The sequence below is a fragment of the Podarcis melisellensis genome (assembly GCF_964234715.1).
Source record: "Podarcis melisellensis genome assembly, chromosome: 5".
NCBI classification, from domain to species: Eukaryota; Metazoa; Chordata; class Lepidosauria; order Squamata; family Lacertidae; genus Podarcis; species Podarcis melisellensis.
Window position 1 is genome coordinate 79,927,927 of NC_138537.1, and position 26,327 is coordinate 79,954,253.

Here is a 26,327-nt window from a genome sequence, read left to right on the forward strand (position 1 = left end):
GCAAAAAACCAAACGCTTTCAGGTCTGGAATTGGGTATAGCTGTCTACATCAACAGCCTCACTCTGACAATGCGCTCAATGAACTACAGAACATTTGGAGAAAGTTCCTCTATGCAACCTTCATTGCGCCCTGTGCGCATCAATGTCTTTGCCTCCCTGTCAGCCCACCACTACCAAGAGATGAAAGCTAGCTAGTCTCCTTAGAGGTGCCCAGACATTTTGACAATTTCTGACAGTTTCAGATATGTCTCAACTTTCTCCCAATCAAGCTGTCTGTTCTCTATTCTAAAATACTGTCCTTTCCACAAAGCCACCCAGCAACTTAAAGTGCTTACATTTACAATAGTGAATCTGAGGATTAATCAGCAGGTTTCATACTTTTAAAGCTCTGGGCTCCATCCAGCTTGTGCTGTCCACTTAAAGGGGAAGTATTCCCATCAGTCCATTACTGCCATTTATTCTTAATGTACTGCTCTTTTGTTGTGCAAGCACAAAGGGGACAAAGACAGAAGAGGAGGCTGCTGAAGAGTGCTTGGCTTTCTCATTTGCTCTCATGGAGGTGGAACTTGGCCATTCCGAACAAAAGGACAAGGAACTAAAGTCAAATTTTATGGGAATGTCATTTGTCTAAGGCGATCATTTTGTTTTATGTTCTCCATTTCAAGCTGTAGGATATTTTGGAGTAGGGGGCAGTATTTTACAGTCCATTTTCCTTGTAGTGAGTAAGCACTGGAGACTTGTCTGATTATTTACATCAGGGGTTGCCAATGTGGTGACTTCCATATGTTGCTGGACTGCGGCACCCATCATCACTCAACACTAGCCAGGATGATGGGGCTGGCTGGGGATGATGGGAACTATAGTCTTCTGGAGGGCTTTACATTGGCTGCCCCCAATGGGGCTGGAAAAAAATCTCTGAGCCTCAAACTCTGGAGAGATACTGCCACTCAGGATAGACCATATTGGGACTGACAGACCAATAGGCTAGCTCACTATAAGATACTAGCAAATCTTGGCATTCTGTAAATTTAGCGAACTATTGCTAGCAGCTCCTCTTAGCCCTGCAGCTAAGCCTTACTCAAATGTGAAAAGATAACAGAGTCTGCACAGTCCTGACATTTTGTCCTGGATGTAGCTTGGCTTGCTAGTGCTGGAATGAGGAGATTTATAATTTTGACCTTTTGATATGAAGGTGTTCCTCCTTCAAAGGCTACTAGCTATGACACGACTATTGATGACTGCTAGCCACAGTGACTATGCTTTGCTGCCACAGTTGGAGGTAGCAACAGTTCTGAATACCAGTTGCTGGAAACCACAGAAGAGGAGAGGGCTCTTGTGCTCCCACCCTGCTTGCTGGTTTCCCACAGCCTTCTAGTTGGCCACTGTGAGAACAGGATGCTGGACCAGATGGGCCATCGGCCTGATCCAGCAAGTTTTTCTCGTGTTCTTATGTTCATGCAATGCCAGCTAGGTTGCAGACATACCATTCTTTTTCTAACTTTTATGCTCTCACAGGTATTTGTGTTGTGTGGAATCATTTCAGAGAGGACTGAAATTGCACGCACGTGCGCACACACACACAGACACACACACATACACACACACACACACACACACACACACATATATATATATATATATATATATATATATATATATGAAATCGCTGTGTTGCTAAATATATAATCCTGTCTTGCCTTTCAAACACACAAATGTTGGCATGAATGGGGGGTGGGCAACCAAAGACCCTTTCACTAATGGGATGAGTGTAAAAAAATGCTAGAATTGAAATATTGCTGAGAAAGTCCATTCTGATTCAGATAAATGGAAAAGTGTGGTATAATATTACCCATTTTCCATCAAATTATGAAAAAATGTTAGATTGCACTGGGGTGTGATTGGGTTAGTATTAGGTTTTTTGATCATATGATACATGGTAGAAACCCTTCACATTACTCTTGGGAAACTACAAAGCCAGCTGGCAGATACTGAAAACTCAAGTCACAAAATCGCAACATATCATTTAGCTCATTTTCAATCACATTTAGTTATTTATTAAATTATTATATTATTGTATTTTCAGAACCCTAAAATAGTCAGGTATGATAAAATTTGCATCATGCCAATCAGCCAGGCATAGACTAAGGTACTGGTATTAAATATAATCTTTTATTACATTTCCTCTCTTCATTCCATATTTGAATATGAGACACAATCAGCCATATGAATTGGTTCAATTATTTCCAAGATTTCTTTTGGAGTCTCGGTACAAAACACATCTGAGCACAAAAGCCAATGAAAAAGGGAGGTAGTGGATCAGGAAGATAATAAAATATAATCTGGAGCCTTAAAATTCATAATTCTAGATCTGTAGGGCTCAGATGCAAAGCTTTCCAAAAGAGAAACTTCCTACACTTAAGATTATTTTCCTGTTGCTCACGCTTAAAATTCTGAATTTGGCTCAGGTGAAGGCAAATTATGCTACTGCAGGGGTAGCTGCCTTGTTGTCTAGCATAAATAGCAATATCTGAAACATATAATAAAGCTTATCCTGCAAATTCTTAACTGTTAAATGTTTTTCTTTACTAATGTAGTGTAATGCTTTCAAATTATTTTAAGTACTATAGCATACCCTCCAACATTCCTCAGATGAAAATAGGGACATTTCTCACTCCCCTCCAACTGGCCTTCATCAACTGCCCACCCCCCGCCCCAATTTTTTGGTCATTGTCCCCCACAGAGCCTCTTCTGTCAGAAGAAGGGGCAAGATTAGACGCAGATGCACAAAGCTTTTTTTAAATAATAATAATAAATCAAGACTCCTTGCTCTGCACTCCATTTCCTCTTTCTTCCCACCTGGGGCAGCCCTGCCCTCTGCCTGCACCTCACAGCCAATGTATCACACGGAGCTGGGCCTCGGTCGCAGCAGCCTTTTCTCCTTGCCTGCTCCCCAGCAATTGCTGCAAACTGCCCAAGGGAGAAGGCTAGTTAGTGGTGGCCATGGAGAGGCAATGGGATACGCCCTAGCAGACGCCACTCCCATCACCACCGTTTCTTGGGACAAGGGCCAGCTCATCCTCCTCCTCGACCTCAGCAGTGGCAGCAGTGGCAGGGGAAATAGGGACATTCCAGGATCAAATCAGAAGCCAGGACAGCTTTCATAATTCCGGGACTGTGACTGAACAATAGGGGCACTTGGAGGATATGCTATACAATCCATTATCCCTTTGAAGTAAGTCACAATGACATGAATTTTACAGGTAAGAAACTGAGATGTGGATACATCAAACCCTAGGCCCTATTCAGATGGAATAAGGCCTAGGGTCTGATGGAGGCAATTCCACACCCTGTTTCCTTGGCAACACAAATCATAAGGCAAGGTATTCATCCAAACACCCTTTTAAATGCTGTCTCAAACCCATTAGTGTCCTCTGCTAAAACAGCAAGCAGACAAAACTTTCCCAGGCCCAAGGATCTTTCTCAAACACTGAATTCATTGTTAGCTAAATTCTTTTTAACACTGGAACCTGCTGGTATGCCCAAATACTTTTACATTTCAGAAATGCAGTCCATTTATACTCTACTTAAGGTGATGTTCAACGTTGTTTGTTCTGCCAGAAATTATTCGTGTCCCTTTCCTAATCTTATTCACTAGACTAAAGCTTCTTTTTAGGTTTAGGACTGTCAGCTGTTGATAATCTTATTGAAGTAGGGTGATTTTTAGAGCAATGGGAGTGACTTTCTTTATAGTCTTCTGCACACCTTTGGGAAACATAGTCCTCTAAACACAGTAGTACTTCTAAGCAAACAGGCCTGAGATTGCTCTGTAAATCCTGTAAAAGGAACACAAGGATGATGTTGATGATGTTGATGAAGCAGCAGCAGGAGGAGGAGTGTTAGCATTGAAATGGATGAAATGTCTATGCTAAAAGCTGAAGAAAAATATATTTAATTGAATATTTTGAGTTGGACTGGGGGTTTTAAGACAGCCATTGTCTCTTACATCCTGCCCTGCTATACAGAGGCGCGCTCCTCCCAAGTCAGATGGATGAAGAAACACTCTGAAGAAAACCTATCTGAATACCACCCACCCACAGTGCCGTCCTCTACAGAGGAAACCATACATCTATCCAGCTTCAGAATCCTGCAAATACAGAACTTTATTAAGGCTTCCATTATTAAGCTCTTCCTTTAAAGAAAGCAGAAACTCGTGGTTAGGAAGAAATATGTGTGACCCCAACTGCACTGCACTGTGGATTTAAAAGGGCAACTGTCAAGAACATAATGCATTTCGGGGGTGGAGATCGGGATTTGAAAGCTGATACCACAATGGCTCCATAAGTACTCAGCACTTGGAACTGGCTATCCTGCAGTACTGAAGTGCAGAGATTTGCAAAAAAATAAAAATAAAAAAGTCACAAACATATCTAATCTAAGTGCCAAGTTCTTAGTTCCTTCTCATTTCTCTCCCTTCCCTTGGGCTGCATAAAAAGAGCTGTCTTTGGTTTCTGCTGGAAAATGGATGCTGCATGTAACAGCCAAAAGAGAGAGGGAGGGAGGGAGGGAGGGAGGAGAAAGCATTCTGATAAATAAATGATCCACACAGGGTGTTATGCCACTATGACTGTTGCTGCCTTTCCCAAATACTTCCAGTGCTTACAGGATTTGCCATTGGGGGCAGCAGAAATGAGACACCTCCGGTCTGGTAATTGTTGTTTCTAAAAGTCTCCAGATCAGATTATTGTCACTAAAAGTACCTCTCTGTTTTGCCAAACTAAATTAGCAAGCCATTTTTGCTGAAAGCAGAAAAGTGTTAACAGTTGACATGCCCAGCACCAGCTGCTGGGACTTTAATAGGCAATAACTAGATATGTTCTGCTGGTGAATGCAAAGTTGTAATTTGCTGTTGCAGACTGTTGTGTATTTAGCAAAACAAGCAAATAAAACTATAGCAACTATTGCTCAAAAGGCAAAAAAAAACAATACCAGGGACTTCTTTTTAGAAAGCATAGTAAGGTCCCCCACTCAATAAATGGTTTTAACCATTTGTTATTTTTAAAGCCTAGATCTTCTGTCTGCAGATGGAGATAATAATGCACCATTGGGGAAAATAATAGTCCTATTCATGAATTCAAAACGCCACATGGAGGCTCTCCACTTTCCCCTTCTGAGCAGGATGATCTGAAGTGGGTTGCAAACATGTTACAAGTCTCCTTGCTATGAGGAACTCAGTCATATGTGCTCACGAGGCCCCAGAGACCTTCTCTCTAAACACAAGAAGATTGGGGAGGGAGCAGGCATCATAGGATTGTAGAGGTCATTTAGTCCACACACACCCCGAAATGCAGGAATCTCAACTAAATCATCTATGACCATCCAACCTCTGCTTAAAAACCTCCAATGAAACAGAGTCTCCAAAACTTCCTGAGGGAGTCCGTTCCACTGCAAAACATCACCTATTGTCAGAAAGTTCTTCCTGGTGTTTAGTTGGAATCTTCTTTCTTGTAACTTGAAGCCATTGGTTCGGGTCCCACCCTCTGGAGCAGCAGAAATCAAGCATGTACCATCCTTCGTGTATCAGTCCTTCAGATATTTGAAGATGGATATCTCCTCTCTGTCTCCTCTTTTCCAGGCTAAACATACCCAGTTCCCTCAACCATTCCATATAAGGTTTGGTTTCCAGACTCTTATCATCTTGGTGGCTCTCGTCTGCATATGTTGCAGCTTGTCAATATCCTTCTTAAATTGCAGCAACCAGAACTGGACAGACTATCCCAGAACTGCACAGAGACACTGGCCCCACAGCAAAAAAAAGGGGGAACAGGGGGCACTTGGCCATAGAGATTTAAAGCACAAGCCATGCCTGGAAAGCACGGAGGAAAGATAAGTGTGGATATTGTACATGATTGTATGATAAAAACACTAACGACCAAAAGGCAATTATACTTACATGGACCATCTCTTGGTCCATAGTTAAGGAAGCAGAGTCCCATCAAGAGTAAGATCACAGTCCTCCAGGTCAATTTACGCAAGAGCTGGATACGGCTCACTCCTCTTTTCATCATCGCATGGAAAGCCAGTGCTACTGATGTGCCAATGATGAAAACAAACCTATAAACATCAAGGATTTGTCAACAACCCAACTCCAACCATACATTCATTGATTTTCCTTTTGATTCAAATCTATTGGACTCCATTCGCCTAAGTAAAATCTCCATTGACAAGGAAGGTAAGGATGAATGAGCATTTGTTTGAGGATATATTTTCATCTCACACTTCCCAAATGGGTGTTCCTGAAGTAAATAAAATTATTTTCTAGAAAAGAAACCACCTTTCCTAGTAAATGAGACAAACTACAACTCAGATTTAAAAGCAGCTTGCCTTGTTGGCTAAGAGGCTGTGGTAGATGAAATGGCCCTTGTGGAAATGCCCTTAGATTGTCTCCTAGAGCTTGGGAGCTATAGTAACATGCTAGCAGCCTCCTGCTCTTTATGCAAGAGAAAGTCAGTATTAGGGCAAATGATTCAGTGAAAGAACCGTTCCAACTAGTCTTCCTTGGGTATATCCATTTCAGCAACCAGTAACCCAACATTCATCAGCTGGAGAGTCATTCTTTTAAATTTACTTTTAATATCAGGAATGGCAAAGGGCCAAATCAGAGATGATGGCAGAAGACTAGGTCTAAACCAATCATGTATAAAGAGAAGAAGTCTGTTTTTGAGAGCTGTGGAGTGAATAGATGGGAGCAACTGATGTGTCCAGAATAAAGGGACAGGTTTTGGTGCGTGGTAATGGTTTTATTGTAAACTAGTTATAAAACCAATACATGTTTGCACATACAAAGAACAAACGTTGCATTTAGTTCTAATGAATGGTAACTTTGCCATATTGATTTATGCTAGCTTTGTGTTTATTTTTACATTGTTGGTTATGTACTATTGTTTTTCATTGCTTTTAAATTTATTTTGCTTGCATTTTTTATTTTATTACTGAGTTTTGTAAACTGCCCAGAGGAAATGTTGTAAATAATCTATAAATTGATTTACATCTAATCAATTAATTCAGTCAAAACACAGCTTAATCAACTAAAAGTTCTTTTTTAAATAGTTGGCAGTTTAATAGGCACAAAATTCCTAATAAACCAGCTGGTAGATTTCAGTACTACAAGATGTGGAGATAACTACTGGCTTACATAGCTTTAAAAGTTGATTAGACAAATTATTGGAGAATTTATTTGAGTTTAAACTAAAACCTCAATATAGAGATTGAAACATGGTTGAAAGCATAATTGAATACACTATTAAATTAAATACACCATTACTTTGAAGTGAACATGAAATGGAAATAATTAATGAAGTAACTGGTAACTATTTTCAATATAATGAAAAAGGGAAGTCAGAGAGGGAATAGGATTGTATATAATTTGGGGTGCACGGGGGCTATTTTAAGAGAACATTTAAACAAATACGGCAGCATTATCTAAACAAAAGTAAAGACACAGTTCAACTGAAAGGGGAAATAAAGAGCAAGAAGATGAACATAAGCAAAATGGCTCAAAGAGGATATATATATTTAAAATGTGACTAACAACTTTGCCTTATAAAATAAGTGTTCTGAACAATCAGCTATTGCTTGAACAGCATGAAAACCTAAGACGGATGTAAAGATGCTAATTCAGGATGTGGAGAGGAAAACAGTCTTCAGGGAAAGGACATTTTTTTAAAAAATGCCAAATGTGCAAATCTGTCATTCTTTGCCTTAATGGGCACTTATAAATGTGCAACTTGCCAAAGATCTTCCTCCACAATATGATTGTGGTTATAAAACGAACAGCATGGTCAATAACATGATCTAATCTGATTGAAGGGGCCAGTAAGAAAATTATTACCCACTTTACAGCCCATTAACATCAACCTTACATTACAGGAATGCACACGATAGATTTAAAACTTGCTTACTTAAAGCAAGGGGGTCTAAATAAACTCCATTACATTTGTTGGGGTTTGGTTGTGTGTTTTTTTTATTGCTGAAGCAAAAATGAATACCCCCCTGGTGACTGGACCAAAATGGGGAAGGGGATATGCTGCTGATAGGATGCTTGCTGAGTTAGGGTATTTTGACAGTCATATATACATGTTGGAGAGAATGACTGTTTAGATAGCTTTTGCCTTGACAAACTGATACAGATGGGGAAAATATGGCACAGAGGAAGCTCAAATATCTCGAATGTCGTTACTAGGATTTAGGACACAGAGACTCTGACTTGGAACAGAATGCATCGCTTGGAGTTTTTAATTGCATCTGTGTTGCCGAGAAAGCTCTATATGCACCCATCTTGGAACAAAGACTAACATTATATGTTATTATTAATCACAGAATTCAGAAGTATTAAGAATTTGCCCATCATATATCACTGTCTGTAATAGAAAGCAAAATTATGTAAGGTTACATTGAACTTTAACCTAAGAAACATGACCAAGATACCGTCATTCTATTCAGCGTTAAGTTTGAAGGCTGATTTGAACAGGAAAAAATAGTTTGAAAAGGAACTTTCATGTTAGAAAAAGGCTACTAGTCTGAGTGGGTTATTGATCAAGAAAATGGGTGTTATGAGGAAGTTAAGGGATTCTGTTCCATCACTTGTCAGGCCTATGCAGATTATAAGTGTCAAATTATAGTTTTGCCAATACAGTAAGTCCGTAATTTATGCACATTTAAGTTGTGTGCATTCAGTTTTATTTTTGTGTGGCAATATTATTATTTTAAGAAGTGGAAAGAGGGCAGGGTTCCAGGAAAAATGACTGGCAATCCCACCTGCCACTGAACCCAATGGGCTTTGATTGTACATGGTTTTGGCTTTAGGCACGATCCCTGGATCATACTGGGTAAATTATGGGCTTACTGTTCAGTTTGGCAAAGTCCTAAGTGTGAGACTAAAGCAAATAGCAAAGCGAAATCCCTTAAGGTGACCAGGAAGGTAAGAAAGTTGGCCTTTTCACATAACCTGCTAGTCATTTAAATCCATTCATATATTTACCTACAAGGCATTAAGGTTAAAATAACCAAGTGATATCCATGCATGTGTGAACAAGTTCAAAGAATTTTTCAGAGCAGAAAGAAATGATATTGCTGAGCAGTTTTTGATAGCTTACCAGGGCATGACCAGATCGGCAACTGTCAGTCCTATGGATGAAAACACAACAATGATTTTAAAATGCTGATTGTTTAACAATACAGTTTACCAATTCATGTGGTAGATAAGAACAACAAAATGGATCTGATGTCTGACACAGCATCTTGCTACTCCTCATGGCCCTATGAATACATTTGGAAGCATACTAGAATTGTTTGCAAATACTACAGCATTTGTAAGTTTACACATCCTCCAGTCATTATGATTGCCTCCTGCTACCACAATAACCCTTGCAAAAATATTCTGACTCTTACACAAATTATTTTTGGTTCCTGAATAAGGCGGATATGCCACACCTTTTATGCAGAGTAGGCATATTTGTGTAAGTTTTCTTTACTTCTTTCATTTGTTCTGAGTTCCGAATTTGAATTTTCTTACTTCAAAGAGCAAGGGGATTTTTCACAGCAGAGTGTTGCTGAGTTGGCTCGTATAACCCAGATTCAGATATGGCAAAGCACTGAAAACCAAGATCAATGCCCAGATAAAAGCAGCATAATTTTCTTGCTGGGTCACACCCCAGTCATGGCTAGCCCTGCCATCTGCCATGATGAAGACCTGTTTCAAGAGGCACCTAGAGGGGGTGGACAGATAGAGACATAAGATTAAATGGTACAGAAATTGGTTGTTGTTTTTAAAGGTCTCCAATTCAGGTAGCAAAAAGTTTTGGGCTTTCACTGACCAGAGTTCATCTACTCCGTTATTTTACATATTTAGTACTTTTGACTCAACATTTTGTTTCTAATAGAATTGTAGAGTTGGGAGTGACCCAAGGGCCATATTGTCCACCCCCCTGCAATTCAGAAATATCAACTAAAGCATCCATGTCAGATAGTCATCCAACCTCTACTTAAAAACCTCCAAAGAAGGAGAGTCCACAACCTGGTAAGGGAGACCATTCCACTAGTAGATATGAGTCAGAACCTCACAATCAGAGGTCAAATGTGATTCCCACCCTCTTATTGTTCCCAGAATGTGATATTGAGAGATATATTGCCGCTATAGAAGGAGGTACTATTTACCAGGCAGAGCTAATAAAACAGGTTGCTTATTTTTAAGTGTATGTCTTCAGGTTCTGTACCCGCACATAGTAACTTCCTCCTTTGCTCCTCATATCTTTAATTTGCCTAATCATTTTTCAAAATAATGTGCAAAGAAACATTTCCGTGAAGGTCAATGCCTCACAACAGCACCGGATTTAGGGAAGTGCAGTTCTCCTAACAACTGTCAGTAGGCTTAACAACCCAAGAGTCTTTGGGGGAATCTTGTGATTGTTCAAAGTGATATAACCCTGCTTTAAATGTATAGTGCAGATGGGTCCCATGTCTTAAAACACAGACCCTGCCCAGGTTATGGCACACCAAGTCAAACACAGCCCACTAACAATGTATGGCAAGCAACCCAGAGCCTTATAACTCTAATTTTGCTGCCTGGACCTCAAAAACAGAAGAGTTGTCAAGGACTTGGCAAGCCACTATGAATGACTGGTAGATTGTGCCTGGCTTGGAAGCTCCAGCTGGTCAGACTTTATGTAACATGTGAATGGCCATGCAAGTGTATACAGTGGTACCTCAGGTTAAGAACTTAATTCATTCTGGAGGTCTGTTCTTAACCTGAAACTGTTCTTAACCTGAAGCACCACTTTAGCGAATAGGGCCTCCTGCTGCCCCTGTGCCGCTGCTGCACAATTTCTATTCTCATCCTGAAGCAAAGTTCTTAACCCAAGGTAATATTTCTGGGTTAGCAGAGTCTGTAACCTGAAGCATATGTAACCTGAAGCGTATGTAACCCGAGGTACCACTGTATAACAGTCCACATACACATTAGTAAGTGAGGACAACATAATATGAAATGAATGACCCTTCATTTCTAGTATGCTCTTTTCCCTGTTCAGTAACTTCACAACACAAAAGTGATGAAGATATATCTAACTTTGTTTCACAGAGTCAGTGGGCCAGTGCCAATTGGCAGGGACAGAGGAATATTTCAAGAAACATTTGTTGAACGTTGACAAGTTGTAAGAGGAGATCCACCAAACCAATACTCTCGTGACTGAAGCAGGACTGGGAAAGACGTGTGGTTTTCCCAGATTAAACTGTGCATGTAATTAAAGCCTGTGTTATGAAGATGGCAGTTCAGAAGTACCGCCAATTGATTTCTGAGCTAAAATACAGAGCGAGGCAATTATTGTACTTGGCATCATGCTAATCCATTTAACCGAGAGCCCAATAACAGGAAACCATTGTTACACAATATGTAACTCAGATTGGGGCTACTGTAACATGATCTTAAAAGCTTCTCTAGCTCTCAGAAGTCAATATACTCCTTGCAAAAAAGGAAGGGTCAGCAAAACGGAGCTGTTACAGACCTTGCTTAAACCTAAAGAAAATGGCCTCATAGACAATGCACTGAGACAATAAAATTAAAGGATGAACTCCAGCTAAATAAAGTAATGGTCCTCCAGTGGAAAGGCAAAATACAATTAGCATTCACATGCTTATTTTAAGATCAATATTTTTTCCTGCTGATTTGCTGAAGAGGCTTTTATGAAGTTTAAGCAGAGTTCATTGTTAAATACTCTTTACCTACAGAGGATATGGTAGGCCATATTAATTCCTGTTTCTTTTGGAGATCAATAATGAGTTTGCTGATTTGTATAAAGTGCTTAGGGATGCAGCAAATGCAATGGGAAGTTGTCCCCTACCATTCCACGCAGCATGCTCAAAGAACCAGTAGCCCCCGCCTCCACAGTTCAGAAAAACCATGATGGTGAGAGAAAATCTGAAAGGGGAAAAGGGTTAATGGGTTAGGAAACCAGGTAAAAAATTGCTGGTTTTGGGCAGTGACACTGCCGTACCTAAAGGTTAGAAATAAGATTAAAAATCAGATTGACTAAACAACTTAGAATGATAACATTCTTCTCTGTGAATGGGTAAGTTTGTGTTAAATAATTTGAACATACTTACATTACATTAAAGAAAGACTCTTAGCATGCATTAAAAGAAAACAACAACAGGTAATCTATATATATTTTTACCATGGCAAGACAAAGGAATCTTAGCATGCTAATTTTCTATGTGCAGAAAGGATTGCTTCTCCTACCCATATCTCTGTTGAAAGCACATTCATATGTCCTACCCTAAAAATGCAGTCTGAAATGGTAAAGCCTGGAAAGATTTTGCCATTTGACAGGAGGTTGCCACCTTACTGAAGCTAAGCAGGTCTGTACTGTAGGTCTGGTCAGTGCTTCGATGGGTGAGTGCCTGGGAACTACATGTATGTTGCCTGAGGTTCGCTGGGATATAAACCCACTGCATATGTAGATTGCCTTAGAAATATGTGTATACCTCACTACACAACTGCAACTAAGCAATGGACCATTTGCCCACCTTAAAATTCTATTTAAACCAAGCGAATCAGGAAGAATACTCAACAAACAGGATACCTGGAGCAGCTCTTCAAAATACTTCTGTCCACACCTTAACCACAAGTTGCTGAGACTAAAATGTCGGGGCAGAATCAGTAGCTTTATCAGACCAGGTGGAATGCAATTGACCCCAGAACCCTGCTGAATTGTAGTATCACACTTTGGCCATCCGCAGTGGAGGTACATAATGAGGCCGGTAGCTCCCTCTTCCGGAAAACTACCATGTAGCGGTTAGGAGCCATATGTTTGGGTCTTGTTGACCAACTTCCGGGGCCGAGTCTGCTTGTGCCTTCCAGAATTTCTAGAGATACACCTATGCTTCATTCAAGTTTGTGAAATTGCACGTCCATTATTACTCTCATGAAGGTGCTGCACTAGGTTGCATGGCCAGCTTCAGGTTCTTGAACCTTCAAAAAGACACAGACCATACAGCAACCAAGGGCTGTTGTAACAAAATATTCGTATAAACAAAACATTCAGGTCATAATGAGCAGCAGCTTCCTCTGGTCCTAGATAAGGAGAGTTACGGAAATTGATAATTTGGCTCATTTTGTTTTGTAGGGAGCCATCAGCAGCTGCTGTTTTAGCCTAACCATACAAAAATATATTGCTTTTGGCATTATTATTTTTTTATATAAGGAGACAGAGGAGATTAATTAGTTTCAGTTTAATGAATACTTTTCATGCTTGCCCTTGGGATGACAATGCACTTAGGTGCTAATAGAGAGAGCATTTTATGAAGAAGAAGAAGAAGAAGAAGAAGAAGAAGAAGAAGAAGAAGAAGAAGAAGAAGAAGAAGAAGAAGAAGAAGAAGGTAGAGAGGGACACTGTTTTTGGTGTTGGTTTTGAACAATGAAAAAATACTATTCAAACAGCTGGTTATTCAATATTCCACATTTTTCTCAATTTGAAATTGTAACCGAAAATATGACAGTGCATCATTTCAACTGTGCAAGTTGCTGATGCTCTTTCTAGTCTTCCCATGTGCCGCCACCCCCAGCACTGTGCAGGTGTTATGGTGGTTCAGGAGCACAACCATTATGCATTTTCTTTTACTTAACAGCTCTTGCAGGAAATGGAAGGTTATATTACAGATCAATGAGTGGGAAAACGGAATATGACAACCTGAGGTCAGAAGCAGAAGGATAGATGGCATTAATTAATTCTTGCACTTGCTAGAAAAGCTATGAGAGATGCCTCATGCAGCCACCACAGCTGATTCCTGAAGGCTAGGCTATTCCATCCATTCCTATACTCTTATTTTTCTGCCTAATATGCAACATTTTGCAAAACAGAGCACCTCTTAAATTACTTCTTTAGTTATCTGAAAATATGCCAGACTATGTTTTTACAGAAATATCCAGCAAATCAGTTTTTAGTGTTAGATACATTTGGAATTTTATTCTTATTTTTGCCTAACAAAGGAGACCCAATATGGCAGATTATTAATCATATGTGAATTTTAAAAGAAATATCTGCATCAACACATGCCTTTATGCATATTTGTATTTGTTGTTAAAAAGAACTCTGCCACATTGCCCTCAGGGCAGCTTGCACTATCAGAAGTATACTATAATAATAAAACCTCCTTTAATAAAATGAAGAACAATAACAGCTAAAATCATCAACTTCAGCCATCCTCTTAAATTTTCAATACAGATGTAGCTGTATTTAAAGAGAAGAGGAAATGCTTAATACCTAGCAATGAATTTGGACATCTACACAAAACTGTTTTCCCATTGGTAAGATTTCATGTGAAAACATTGCTGCTTCATATTATTAAAAGAAAGAAACCCTGCAAGACTTCTTGTAAAGTTTAAATTTGTCCAACACTTCATAACAGTTTGTCCTGTCCCATTTGCAATGGGTCTATAAATCTTATTATTAAAATATTATTCAAAGTCTTTACTAAAACCTAGTGGGAGGCAAAATAAAGGAAAGTGGTAGTCATACTAGATATTTCTCAGTAATACATTCATTTTGTATTCAATAGTACATATATATATACAGTAAGACATATGGTAATACATATATCTTTCAGTTATACAGAGATCTTATAGATCTCATGTGTACATCTGTTACTAGGTTCATTTTATCCATTTCTTTTTTCCTTTTGGATGGCAGGCCAACTATGGAGTGAAGTAGCCATCCAATTAAAATTCAGGAACCGTTTTTCTGATTGTCTGGTCCCATTTAACCTTGAAACCCTTAAGCAACAAATACTGAGAACTGGAATTAAGCCAAAACTTGGTCTTCTCGTAAGCAGCTGCTTCTTATAGCATGTTCATTTTCCAGACTATTCTGAGTTTCTTTGGGTGTTTTGCAGGCAGTATTGGGTTCTTTGTGGTATTTTACCTACCCTTTGTGTAGGGGGTGGCTTGTAAGTTGTGACAATATGGGATGGCTGTCATTTAACCCAGTAAGAAAAGTCCTGGAGCAACATGTGTGCTTTAGCTCCTTGAAATAGCATCAGCAGCTGCCATGATGCAGATAGCAGAATGCCCCACTGACTCAAGCTTGTTTAAACTTTCCCATGAAATCTTCATAGGACAGATTAATATAAATTAAATTTGGTGCATCTTTTTTTGAAAACTGAAAATGTCAAGGATACCAGCAAGAAGAAATTAAGATGAGCATACATTCAAGTTGTTGCAGAAGCATTTAGTATTATTTATATTGCACCTTCAGTGTATATATGGTGTTGTACTGAGCAACATAAACTAAAGACAGGTCCCTGTCTTTAGGCACTTACCATTTTAAGTGGTATATTCCACTTCCACAGATTCTTGGGTACAATATTCCTCAAACTGTGGTCCACAGAACAGTTGGGATTTGCACCCGATTTATTTCTTCTGACAATGAAGATCAAGTCTGTTTTGACCGGGGCTGGGATTATTCAACAGAATAACACAGTGCTTCTGCAATCTACTATCTATTCCCTAAAAATGAATCAGTTAAAGGAACCTACCTTAGTAGCCTTAGTAGCCTAGGGACCATGATACTCATAACATAGCCCTGGTTTTGATAATGGTGCTGGCAGTGAATAAAATTAATTTATTAAGTGGTCCATCATCACTTACAGTAGTCCACAGATGTGGGGCCAGTTAAGAACCATTGTTACCCATTCATCTGCTTGCCTCCTACATTTGTCCTCTTTCCTCTGTTATAGTGGTACCTCAGGTTAAGTACTTAATTCGTTCCGGAGGTCCATGCTTAACCTGAAACCGTTCTTAACCTGAAGCACCAATTTAGCTAATGGGGCCTCCCGCTGTCGCCGCGCCACTGAAGCGTATGTAACCCGAGATACCACTGTATATCCTACCTAACCCACTTCCTCATAAAAAAGCTATTCTGTTTTTAGCCTTTTGACAGGCCATGGGCCTGCTACTGCTCATCTCATTTACCACAGTGGCCTGGTACGTGGCTACTGTCCATTTACTCCAATAGCAAAGCGCACAACAGTTAAGAAGAGCCCAGCTGCATCAAAGACGCACCTAGTCAAATCCTTCAAACTGGCCATGTGTGCAGTATTCCTTTCTAGCTCATGATCAGCAGCAATTGGTATTCAGAAGCACATTGCCTCTGATAATAGAAGCATTACATAGCCATCATGACTAGCAACCATTGGCAGCCTGATCTGCCATGAAGCTGTCTGACTCCCCTCTAAATCTGTCCACATTAGCAGCCATCACTATCCACTGGGTGAAAAAGAACTTCTGTCTGTCCTGAATCCAACACCATTCAGCCTCAGTGGATGATCCCAAGTGTTAGCATTATGAGAGAGGGAGAGAAAAATCTCTCCCCAACTACTGTCTCTACATTGTGCTTTATTTTATACATCACTGTTTAGGGAAGCTTTTAATATTTGATGAATTATTGTATTTTAATATTTTGTTGGAAGCCGCCCAGAATGGCTGGGGAAACCCAGCCAGTATCATCATCATCATCATCATCTTCTTCTTCTTCTTCTCCCTCTCGTTCATTTGCCCCTAAACTAAAATGTAGCCTTTCCCTATAAGGGAGTTGTTCCAGCCCCATGATCATTTTCTTAAGCATTTCTTAACCATTTTCTTAACTATTTTCAGCTCTCTAATACCCTTTTTGAGGGGCAGCAACCAGCACTGTACACCGTGCTCCAAGAGCAATGCCACCATATATGTTTTTAATGGCTTTATGATACGATTCTTACATGATTTAAAGCAAGAAACCATACTAGCAACAACCCAACACACCAAACATATTGCCTACCAATGGCAAACATAGAAAACCATTCATTTCCTCTTTTATTCATTTGTACTGACCGTATCTGTGGGTGCTTTGACACACTTTGTAATATTACTTTTCCTACATTCTAATTTTTCACATTGTTTCCCCTCTCTCTCTCTCTTGTGGATTTTGCTTCAGCTTGCTCTGCAAACAAATTAGCACTTTTGTCTCATTTTCTAAGCCATTACATGCTTTTTATTATTCTTATTATAAAGGACTATTTTTGTGCTAGCCTGCTATCTCATATGATCCACTGCTATCAGCTGTATTTCTAGGGAGCGTGTCTTTGCTAGCCCAGAAAACATAAGAATATTTGTACCACTTATCTTTCCACGCTAATGCTCAGGTACAAGAAGTGATTTATTAACCATTCGGATACAAGTATTTCTCAGGCTAGGTAACAGAAAGAAGAGACACTGATATTTTCCTTATCTGAATCCTGAAGGAAGCAGCAATATATAGTGAGGGGAAAGTCTGCAGCAAAACTTCAAAGCTACTAGCCAGCAACAGCACTCATAAATGAGCATTGCAAAATAAGGCTTCCATCAAAAAGATAGCCCTAGTCATCATTAATAGATCTGTTCACACGTCACACTGGACTCAGGTACAAATATTGTTCCACAAATATACAAGTGTTTGGTCAGTAATCCTAGGATCCCCAAATGAAACACACAAACATGTCCAGGTACTGCTATCAAGTGACAAACACAGCTAGTTTAATGTTGGGGTGAAAATGGGTAGGAAGGAACACTTTTCCTTAAGCGTTATTTAAGAGTAGTCAACATTTCAGATTTTGGCATGACTGGGACTGGATCCTTAGATCTCTGAACAGACCAAAAACCTTTTCTTGAGATCTTCTTTCTCTTTTTACCGTTATATCTTTTCAAGAAATCCAACACAGCTTCATTGATTTCAGGTCAGTTAAATATCTTGAAACATAATGAACAGAGAGTCAAAGAAGGCATGCTTGTCGTGGACCCTGTCTAAAAATTCGATAGAGTTATATGGTATGATCTAATTCTTAACTCTTTTGTGGGTCAATATGAATCCATGTGAAAATGCCATTAGAGACATTATTTTTAATCCCAGGAGAATGTGTTGCAATTTTCAGATTACATTGCAGGTTATTAAGCATTGCATTGGTGTGTTAAATGAACCTGTGTTTTTATAGGAACTTTTCATGGAGTATTTATAAGCTTGAGATACAGGATCAACAATTTGAGGGGGAAATGCAAGTTTGGGAGTTAAAATATGAAGTGTTGAGGGAATACAATTTGCTCATATAGCATTTCAGTCCATTAATTTCATCATTATACCATAACACTTCAAAAATTCTTCAGCTCCTCTACTCATTCACACCCTGTGTCTCTTTAACATAGATTTTTCCAATTATATCCATTAGTTGTCCTAGCAACAGAGGCAGAGGTTAAGTCATTTTCGAAAAGCGGTACATCCCAAATAATGGTATTATACCAAATTCTTGCTGGTTTTTTGCCACCTTCCTTTCCAGTCTGGTAGCAGCAGAGAAAGTAAACAGAGATGATCAAATTTACAATATTTAAATCAGTCCCCTCCTCAGAGATGCACACAGTAGCTTAATTGTTGCAGGTCACTTCTGATAGAAAAGGGAAATATTAAATTTTAATAGTGATATGGTTCAATGCACAGTGAACTAAGAGTTCTCCAATGAGGAGAGAAAACAATTGGGTAATTTCACAATAAGGTCATAAGCAATTCAGTTGTCTCCTAATTATTCACTTTATTCTAATGTCAAGGTATCAGTTAATGCCATGTGCCAATTAATACATTTTCAAGGTAGCCTCCGACAAAGAGGATTTTAATTGCTACCAAGACCCAGTTTCAACTTGGAATCTCAGCTTAAAATTGTTTCAGAACTACTGATGTGTTTTCTGTGAAAGTATGTAAGAGCCTATGCTTCCAAATGACAAATATTTCACACCATTTTCAGAAAGGATCAGTTGGATTTCATTTTCACCAATTAGCAAGTTGAAGGCAGAAAACGATGATGCTTGCTGTTCTCGCCTCCTTTGCTCCATCAGCGTAACTTCTGACACCAGAGGTCCCCAATGTGGTGCAGCCAGTGATTGCTGTACCTCAGATAACCATCATGGATTGACTCCTGTTCTGTCTCCAGCCCATCTGACTGGAAGAAGACAGAAGAGGGACCAAGGGCAGTAAATCAAAGTTGATTCCCATTCCCGATTCCTTTCACAGAAGAGTAAGAAGTCACACATTTTATCTGTATCAGGGATAGAGATATCATGGGATGGCTCTGAGTGTAGGGCTATTACTGTGTTGATGATATTTTACAACATGACAAACTTTAAAATATAAATAAAACATCCGCTAAAGAAAAGCTTTCATGCCTCAGCTAACTGCAAACAATAATCACTGGAATATTTAATGTATGCGAAAGTGTCAAAGTATGTCCATTTTGTAAGTTACCGTACATATTACAAGCAATGGGGTGGGGAATTAAGAGGAACTACAAGGTTTTCTGAGTCTCAGAGCAAAACATCAACAGTATTTGCAAGCCATTTGGATATCTGAAATTTAAAAAGGGATATAATTAGGGGAATACCATACAATCTGTTCACAGAAGTAGTGTGTTTATCTGTTAAATATAATGCTACTTCTGATCCTGATTATTTGCTTGACTGAATCACTTGCAGTTTAGATTCTATCGACATTCAACTCAATATACAATTGCCTCATTTTATAATGGATCGAATCTGCTCATGTCTTTTTAAACGTATGGAAGAGATTATTTTTAAATTGTATATTAGCTATGCACATAGGGTGAGCTGGATCATCCCTGTTTCCTCTCCCCCCCCCCCCAAGAAGTTGTCTCAATTCCATGACATTCTCTAAACTATCATAACATTTTAAACTTCTTAATTCTAACATTTCCATTACAGCTCCATTTACACTCTTTCGAAAGGCTTGCAAGTCTTGTTGAGAATATGGAATCAGCAGCTTCTGGCTTCTGAACCGCTTGCTGCAGGAGACTGCTGGAAGCACTGAGGGAACAGTAAGGAAATACAGTCCTCTCCCTCAGACTAATGTTGCTGTTGCTGCCTCACCAAGCTCACAGTAGCCACAGGAGAACAGTGTCCCTCAAACCTTTACTGGAAGTGTACTACTACCAAACATCAGGCATGTGAAACACAATATATTAGTGTCCAAAGAGAACAAAGGTTTCTCTTCACCTGGGCAAGTGGCAACAATGGCAAATCTCAACAACAAACTCACCAACAATGCAATCAAATGGATATGGATAATATCTGAGAAGTCATCTCTCCCCCTGCATCCCTTCCTGGTCGCTGAGTTCTGTGGATGAAGATTTGTTGATGGTGCCATATGTTCCTCTGGGAAAGCACTGTGGCACCAGTTCTCTGCAAGCCCAACATGGGTGGTTTTTTTGGTTGAAGACTGTTATTTGCTCCCAAGCCCTTCCAAATCAGTCTATTTTATTTCTGCAGTTATAAATTCTTGTTGGTTCTCAGAATGTAGAACAGTTTCCACTGTATGAAATAAATAAATGGGTACTCAGAAGTAAGTCCCACTTAATTCAATAAGACATACCCCCAATAAAGTAAGTATAAGTTTGTAGTTTAAATAGCTTTAGGCAAGCCATTCTCTCTGTCTATCTCTCTCACACACCTGCAAACACAAAATAACCCCTAATGTAGTGATAATTGTACCAGCCTTAATTACATCATAGTTGTAGGGATCGTGTATGTGAAGCTCTTTGAGTACTTAACAAATAATGCTATCTATTAAGAAAGACAGGGCCATCATATTTGAAACCACTAAAAAGTTCATAATGCATTCTGTCTACCATTTTGCTTAGTTATTCCTGTTTGACTGTACTGTGTTGAGTATTTTAAACCCCGTTTATTTAACCCAATAAAAACAAAACTGACAAGAGATGAAGTTATACAGTGCTTTTGATTAGAATTACATCTTGACACCTAGTGTGCTTGCATTGCTTGGAATATATAATATTGCAGTATTCTTGAACAACCACCCAGACACATGTGCTCTGATCAAAGAGCTGGTGTTTTACTGGCTCATAATTCACCAGAGAACATGATTTTAAAGAAGCACAAATGAAAAAGCCAATGAAATTGGCCACATCAAAGCTCCTAATGAGAAAAGCAATATGCTGCTATGAGATGAGACACAACAAACTATCAGTGCTATAAAAGGCAGGAAGGTGATGCCCTATGTACCAAAATTTACTAACATTTCAGTAGCAGAAGGATTAATAGCTCCCTGGGGAATTTTATATCATCAATGAGTCAAAGTAACAACAAAAGGCATAGTGGAGTGAATAATGCCTACTTCTTTGAATCAAGAGCGCTTCTAATGGACTGTAGACATTTCCCCAAGACAAATGGGGTGTTCTAAAATTGAACTTCATCTTACACAAGCCCTGTTAAATCAGTCCAATGGCACAACCTCAGGTGCTAAATAAGTCGGCCAGCCATACCTCCCAGTATAGCACTAGTACAGTGGCATATGGCAATGTGACCACACCAGCAAAACCTGGCATATGTAATATACACAGCTTTACAAAACTGCAGAGTAAAGGGCAGGGGTAGACCCTTAAAGAAGAAAACACAGGGCATAAGGCAGTGAAGGTTATGCAAAAAAATAAATAAATTCATTTTTGAGCATAACTTTTGAGCATGCTCACAATTTAGTTAGTTATCCAGCCAGTTATTTCAGACCTGAGACAAAGAAGATGACTTTTGTCCCATCAGCATTTCAGATTTGCCATGAAGCTAGTAAATATACTTGGTTTTCAAATTGAAATTTATCCCCAGTTTGACAAAAGGTAAGCTGGTGCAGCAAAGACTGTTTTTGATTATCTTCTATCCTGCACAAAACACTATCTTTGTTCTCCAAAAGGCAGGCACCCACCCCCTCTGTTTTCATTGTATGCCTGCTGCTCATTTCATGCAATTGCTCCTTTGGGAGGATAGGCCTGTTAATTGAAATGGGCCCCCCATGCTACAGTCAGCAGCTGGGTCTGATTGCTCTGTTCCAATAAATAACATGGCCATATTAATTCAGACAGAACAATTAACACCAGGCCAGACACTTTTGACTGCATATAGAAATTCCACGCTGAAATACTGGCTGTCATTGAAGATGAAATAAATTCAGCTAGAGCGTGATCCCTTCAAAATAATAACCTGTCCTTATTTCATACTGTCCTTTAACTCATTCACATAGGTGTCTTTTGTTGCAAATAGACTTCATCACAATCTAAGTTGCAGCCATATCCGCTGATCATGTTGTGATTAAGAAATAATAAATTACATAATAAATTATCCACTCTTGTTCAACCATCAAACTCACAAAACCAAAAACACAAACCAAAAGTGCCTGAACTATTCATCCGAATAGACTGGGAGCTTTTGATTTGTGTTTAACTCCAATGAGTAAGTCTTAAAAGGATTTTTAATAATTAACTCTTTGGAATACAAAGTTATATCTCATTGACTTCTTATCAAGTAAAACATAGGCCAAGAAACTTTTGTTACACTAGGAAAATAGAAGGAAGAAGTCCATGAAAAGGGAGGTCTGAAGAACGCAATGGAACCTAGGAAAGGAGGGTTGGAAGAAAAAGTGGCGCAGATGAATGACAGAAAGGAGAAAATGCCAGAAGTTAGACTCTGATAGGGGGAGGAAAACTGGCAGAGAGAATGGTTGGAGAGGAGAGGTTCTCACACACAGCTAGAAGCTGCAGTGATGAGGAAGGCTGGAGTTCACATATTGATCTGAAACAACCAGCCAAATCTTCAGCTTCAGACCATTACGAATGATCAGCTCTATAATCACCATCTCATTACATCTCTGTTGCAGCACAATTACTTAAAATAGTCTACGTCTGGAGCCTTTCCTTGATTGGTCCTTGCTCTCTCCTTGCAGAATTATTAACCTTTTGATTGGCACACAGTGTTTCTAGAGCACAATTACGTAAGACCTAGGAACAGCGATTGCTTGGAAGGCATGTGATAGGAATACCAAATGATAACCAACTATAAATAGAATTTGGTTATCTTAAATAGAATTTGGGGGGCTTCTCTCTTAAATGACATTTTATAATGTATAGTTTTTGTACCAAGATCAATTGGACCATAATAAGGGCTTATCTCCAGTAATAAGCAGTGTGGACATGACTTTTAAGAATCTGTGCACCGGAAAGACTTGGTGCATAGAAGGAATAATCAAAGGGATAACCTGAGAGATCACAGGGATTGAGGGAAAGAAAACTGAAGCTTTTAGGGGAGCAGCACCACAATCTTAGGCATCTATATTGTGCTACACTTGCAGCAGTGAAGCCTTTGACAATGATCAGCAGACAAATGTACAGTACAGAAAGTTGCTTGCCAGGAGAACTGCTCCTTGCTCCTGCCAGGGAAAAGCCAAAATGACCAGCAAAAAAATAAAATGAAACCAGACAACAGCAACTCCATCCCATGCTACAGGGCACCTTTCAGGATTCACACACCCTTCAGCTAATGAGCACATCCCAAATGCCCAGTTGCCCATAAAATGGCCTGTATATGTAATACAATGTTTGTGGCTGCTTTTGTATGACCTCCAAAACCCTCTTTCTTCCCTCAAACACAAATATTGGGGGGAAACTGACTGGGTTGATTGCTTGTGCAGATGCACAAGTTTGCGTCCATTGAATATATATGCTCTTGACCCTGAGCAGCTGTCACGACTCTGACACAGAGGAGAAGGAACCCAGCCTGGTCAGGACTGGCTGAGATGTGCCAGAGGATTACACCTTCAAGACTCTCCAGGAAAAGGATGAGGTTTCTGTGGGATAGCTTGGAGTGATAGAAATAAAAGGCCTCAGTTGAGCTCTAGACCAAGCAAATTATCTGTTTGGAGCTGTCCAGGGTCCTGCAGCTCCTTCCTGAGTGTGCCACCCTCAGACATCCATCCAGATCCTGTGGACTCCCACTTGTGTCTATATCTAGCCTGCCATGCCCACGTCTGCTCAAAATACACTTTGTATTTATTTTAGACCAAGCTTCCGAAACATGAGTGAGTGATCCACAAAAGTATAATCGGGCAACAGCCTTAGCTCTGCTATTAAAGCTATAATATAGAAATGGGAGATATTAATGATTATATACTTCAGGGATTCAATATAAATTACATGTTTTCCTCTCATTAACAATGAGTGATTCCTATATCAATAAGCTGCAAAGCAGTTGCACAGAAAATTGTCAGACAAAAGGCCTAGCCATTCGGGATAGGAAATTACTACTTCTGCTTCATTTATAGAATTGCTCGTCTCTGTATATATGTCACTAATTGCACAGTGACCCATTTCCTGATTGCTATAAATGATGATTGTACAAGGCGTACCACAGGGGCATCATTAAATTAATAGGCCTAGTTATATCACTCCAAATATTTAACTGCTCTCAAGAACTAAAGTTTAACCACATTGAGGTGCCAGTTATAACACCAGACCATTTATGTTAGTGTTTGGGTAAATGCTCTCAATTGTGCTATGACGACACACAAATGGCTTTTATGGAGACACTTTACCCAATCAACATTTAGATCCAAATCTATACATTATTCAGAATGAGGTGGTAGACTGTGATAGCAGAATCTTAGACTGTACAACTTAAAGATGCAGAAAGCGGAGGAGATGATATTTTGCTCCCCCACATAAAAAGCTCCATGATGAAGTACACTGGCAAATTGGGGGAAATGCTACAGTAAACCTCTTTCTCCCTGCAATGTGGTAGTATTTTTGACATGCAGGGATTTTGTTTCATTCCTCCCCCCCCCCAATGGGGCAAATTCACAGGGAGAGATGCACCCACTGATGTTTACATGTTTCATTATCTGGGGGTGAAAAGTGGTGAGCATCCTCTGATTTTGTCAAAGATGTATGAGTTCTTGCTTCAGATGTTACACTGGAAGCACACACACAACCATCAAACCCAATCCTCTGACTAATCTAATACATGCCTGCCTCAAAAAAAAAAATTCTTTATAGCTTTTTTCATCTACCAGGACCAGAACTTTACAAAAGGAAAATTGAGTTGCCCAGGCACACCTCTACCTGAAGCTAACCTTGGTAAACTGAAATGGGTAAGTGGTTAGAGCAGCCCCCTACATATTACATATCTAAGAAGTGCCTATTGGATCAGGCCAATGCACCATCTAGTCCAGCACCCTGTTCTTAAAAATTGGCCAAATAGATGCCTTTGGGAATCCTGCAAGCAGGACTTGAATACAGGAGCATTCAGGAGCAGGAGCATGTTCGTTGGTGTACTCCACCGGGGGAAAGCATATTAAAGGAAGACAGAGTTCAAGCCTGAAGCTGTTGCGGAGGGAGATAACTAGAGACGTACGTTAGTTAGTTAGTTAGTTAGTTAGTTAGTTAGTTAGTTAGTTATGTGCCACCCATCTGACTGAATTGCTCCAGCCACTCTGGGTGGCTTCCAACAAATTATAAAACCACAGTAAAAGATCAAACATTAAAAACCTCCTCAGATAGTTTTTTCTTTCCTTGACATCTGACAGGAGGGCCACAGGGCAGGCGTGAAGGCCCGCTGCCTGGTTCCCTATAACCTCACTTCTTGCAATGAGGGACTGCCAGAAGGCCCTCTGAGCTGGACCTCAGTGTCCGGGCTGAATGATGGGGGTGGAGATGCTCCTTCAGGTATACAGGGCCAAAGCCTTTAAACTGGAGGGTTGGAATGAAAAGCTGGAAGTGCAGATAGAGCAACCTGAATATTGCCAGGTTGATGGCATGTTTGCATATGCACCCCACCATTACTTTTGCATCAGTGTTTAGGCACACAACAAAATCAATTTTTTTCCAATCACAGGCAGGTTCATGCATCTCCTGGTGAGACATTATATGTGAATAGTGAGTTACATTTAGCTTGGTGAATTCCACATTTTGCTGGCCTGTCTTAGCCATCACAAATCTGAGCAGCAACAGATTTCCAGGGGAGAAGAGATTTCTAAAAGTCTCAGGTTCTGATTTAGGAAGGAGTAGGCTATATTCAGTTATGGTCTTGAGTCTTTGACGCTTCACTCCCAGATTAGATCAGCAAATTAAAGTGTGTGTGCATATCACAGTTTGGGTAGTAGTCACAGGTCTACTACAGTTGATCTTGTTTGCTTTCCTGTGATTGTCTCTTTTCTCCTGACCCTACCAAAACTTTTTCAAACTTTCTCTAGCTTGCAACAACCAAACCCATGTCAAAAAATACCACAGCCAACAGCACCATCACACTCTTGAGTTGTACTGCAAAGAAAATGCATGCTATAAATGATGGTTTAAAAGAAGTAAATAGAACCCATGAGCCACAGTTTGATGTGTAATCTACTCTGACAGGCAGTAGGCTGCCTTTGCTGGCC

General features: G+C 39.7%; 1 protein-coding gene across 3 annotated transcripts in view; it reads right to left on the reverse strand.

Annotated features, from left to right (window-relative positions):
- LOC309371094 (heparan-alpha-glucosaminide N-acetyltransferase-like) overlaps nt 1-26,327 on the reverse strand; it is a 179,298-nt gene that overhangs the window by 53,754 nt on the left and 99,217 nt on the right. For all 3 annotated transcript variants that reach the window (XM_081913663.1, XM_081913664.1, XM_081913665.1), the window contains 3 exons: nt 11,895-11,971; nt 9,153-9,183; nt 5,951-6,111 (listed from right to left, as the gene is read on the reverse strand). In XM_081913663.1, the coding sequence (XP_081769789.1) occupies nt 5,951-6,111; nt 9,153-9,183; nt 11,895-11,971 (269 nt within the window). The remainder of the gene's footprint in view (nt 1-5,950; nt 6,112-9,152; nt 9,184-11,894; nt 11,972-26,327) is intronic.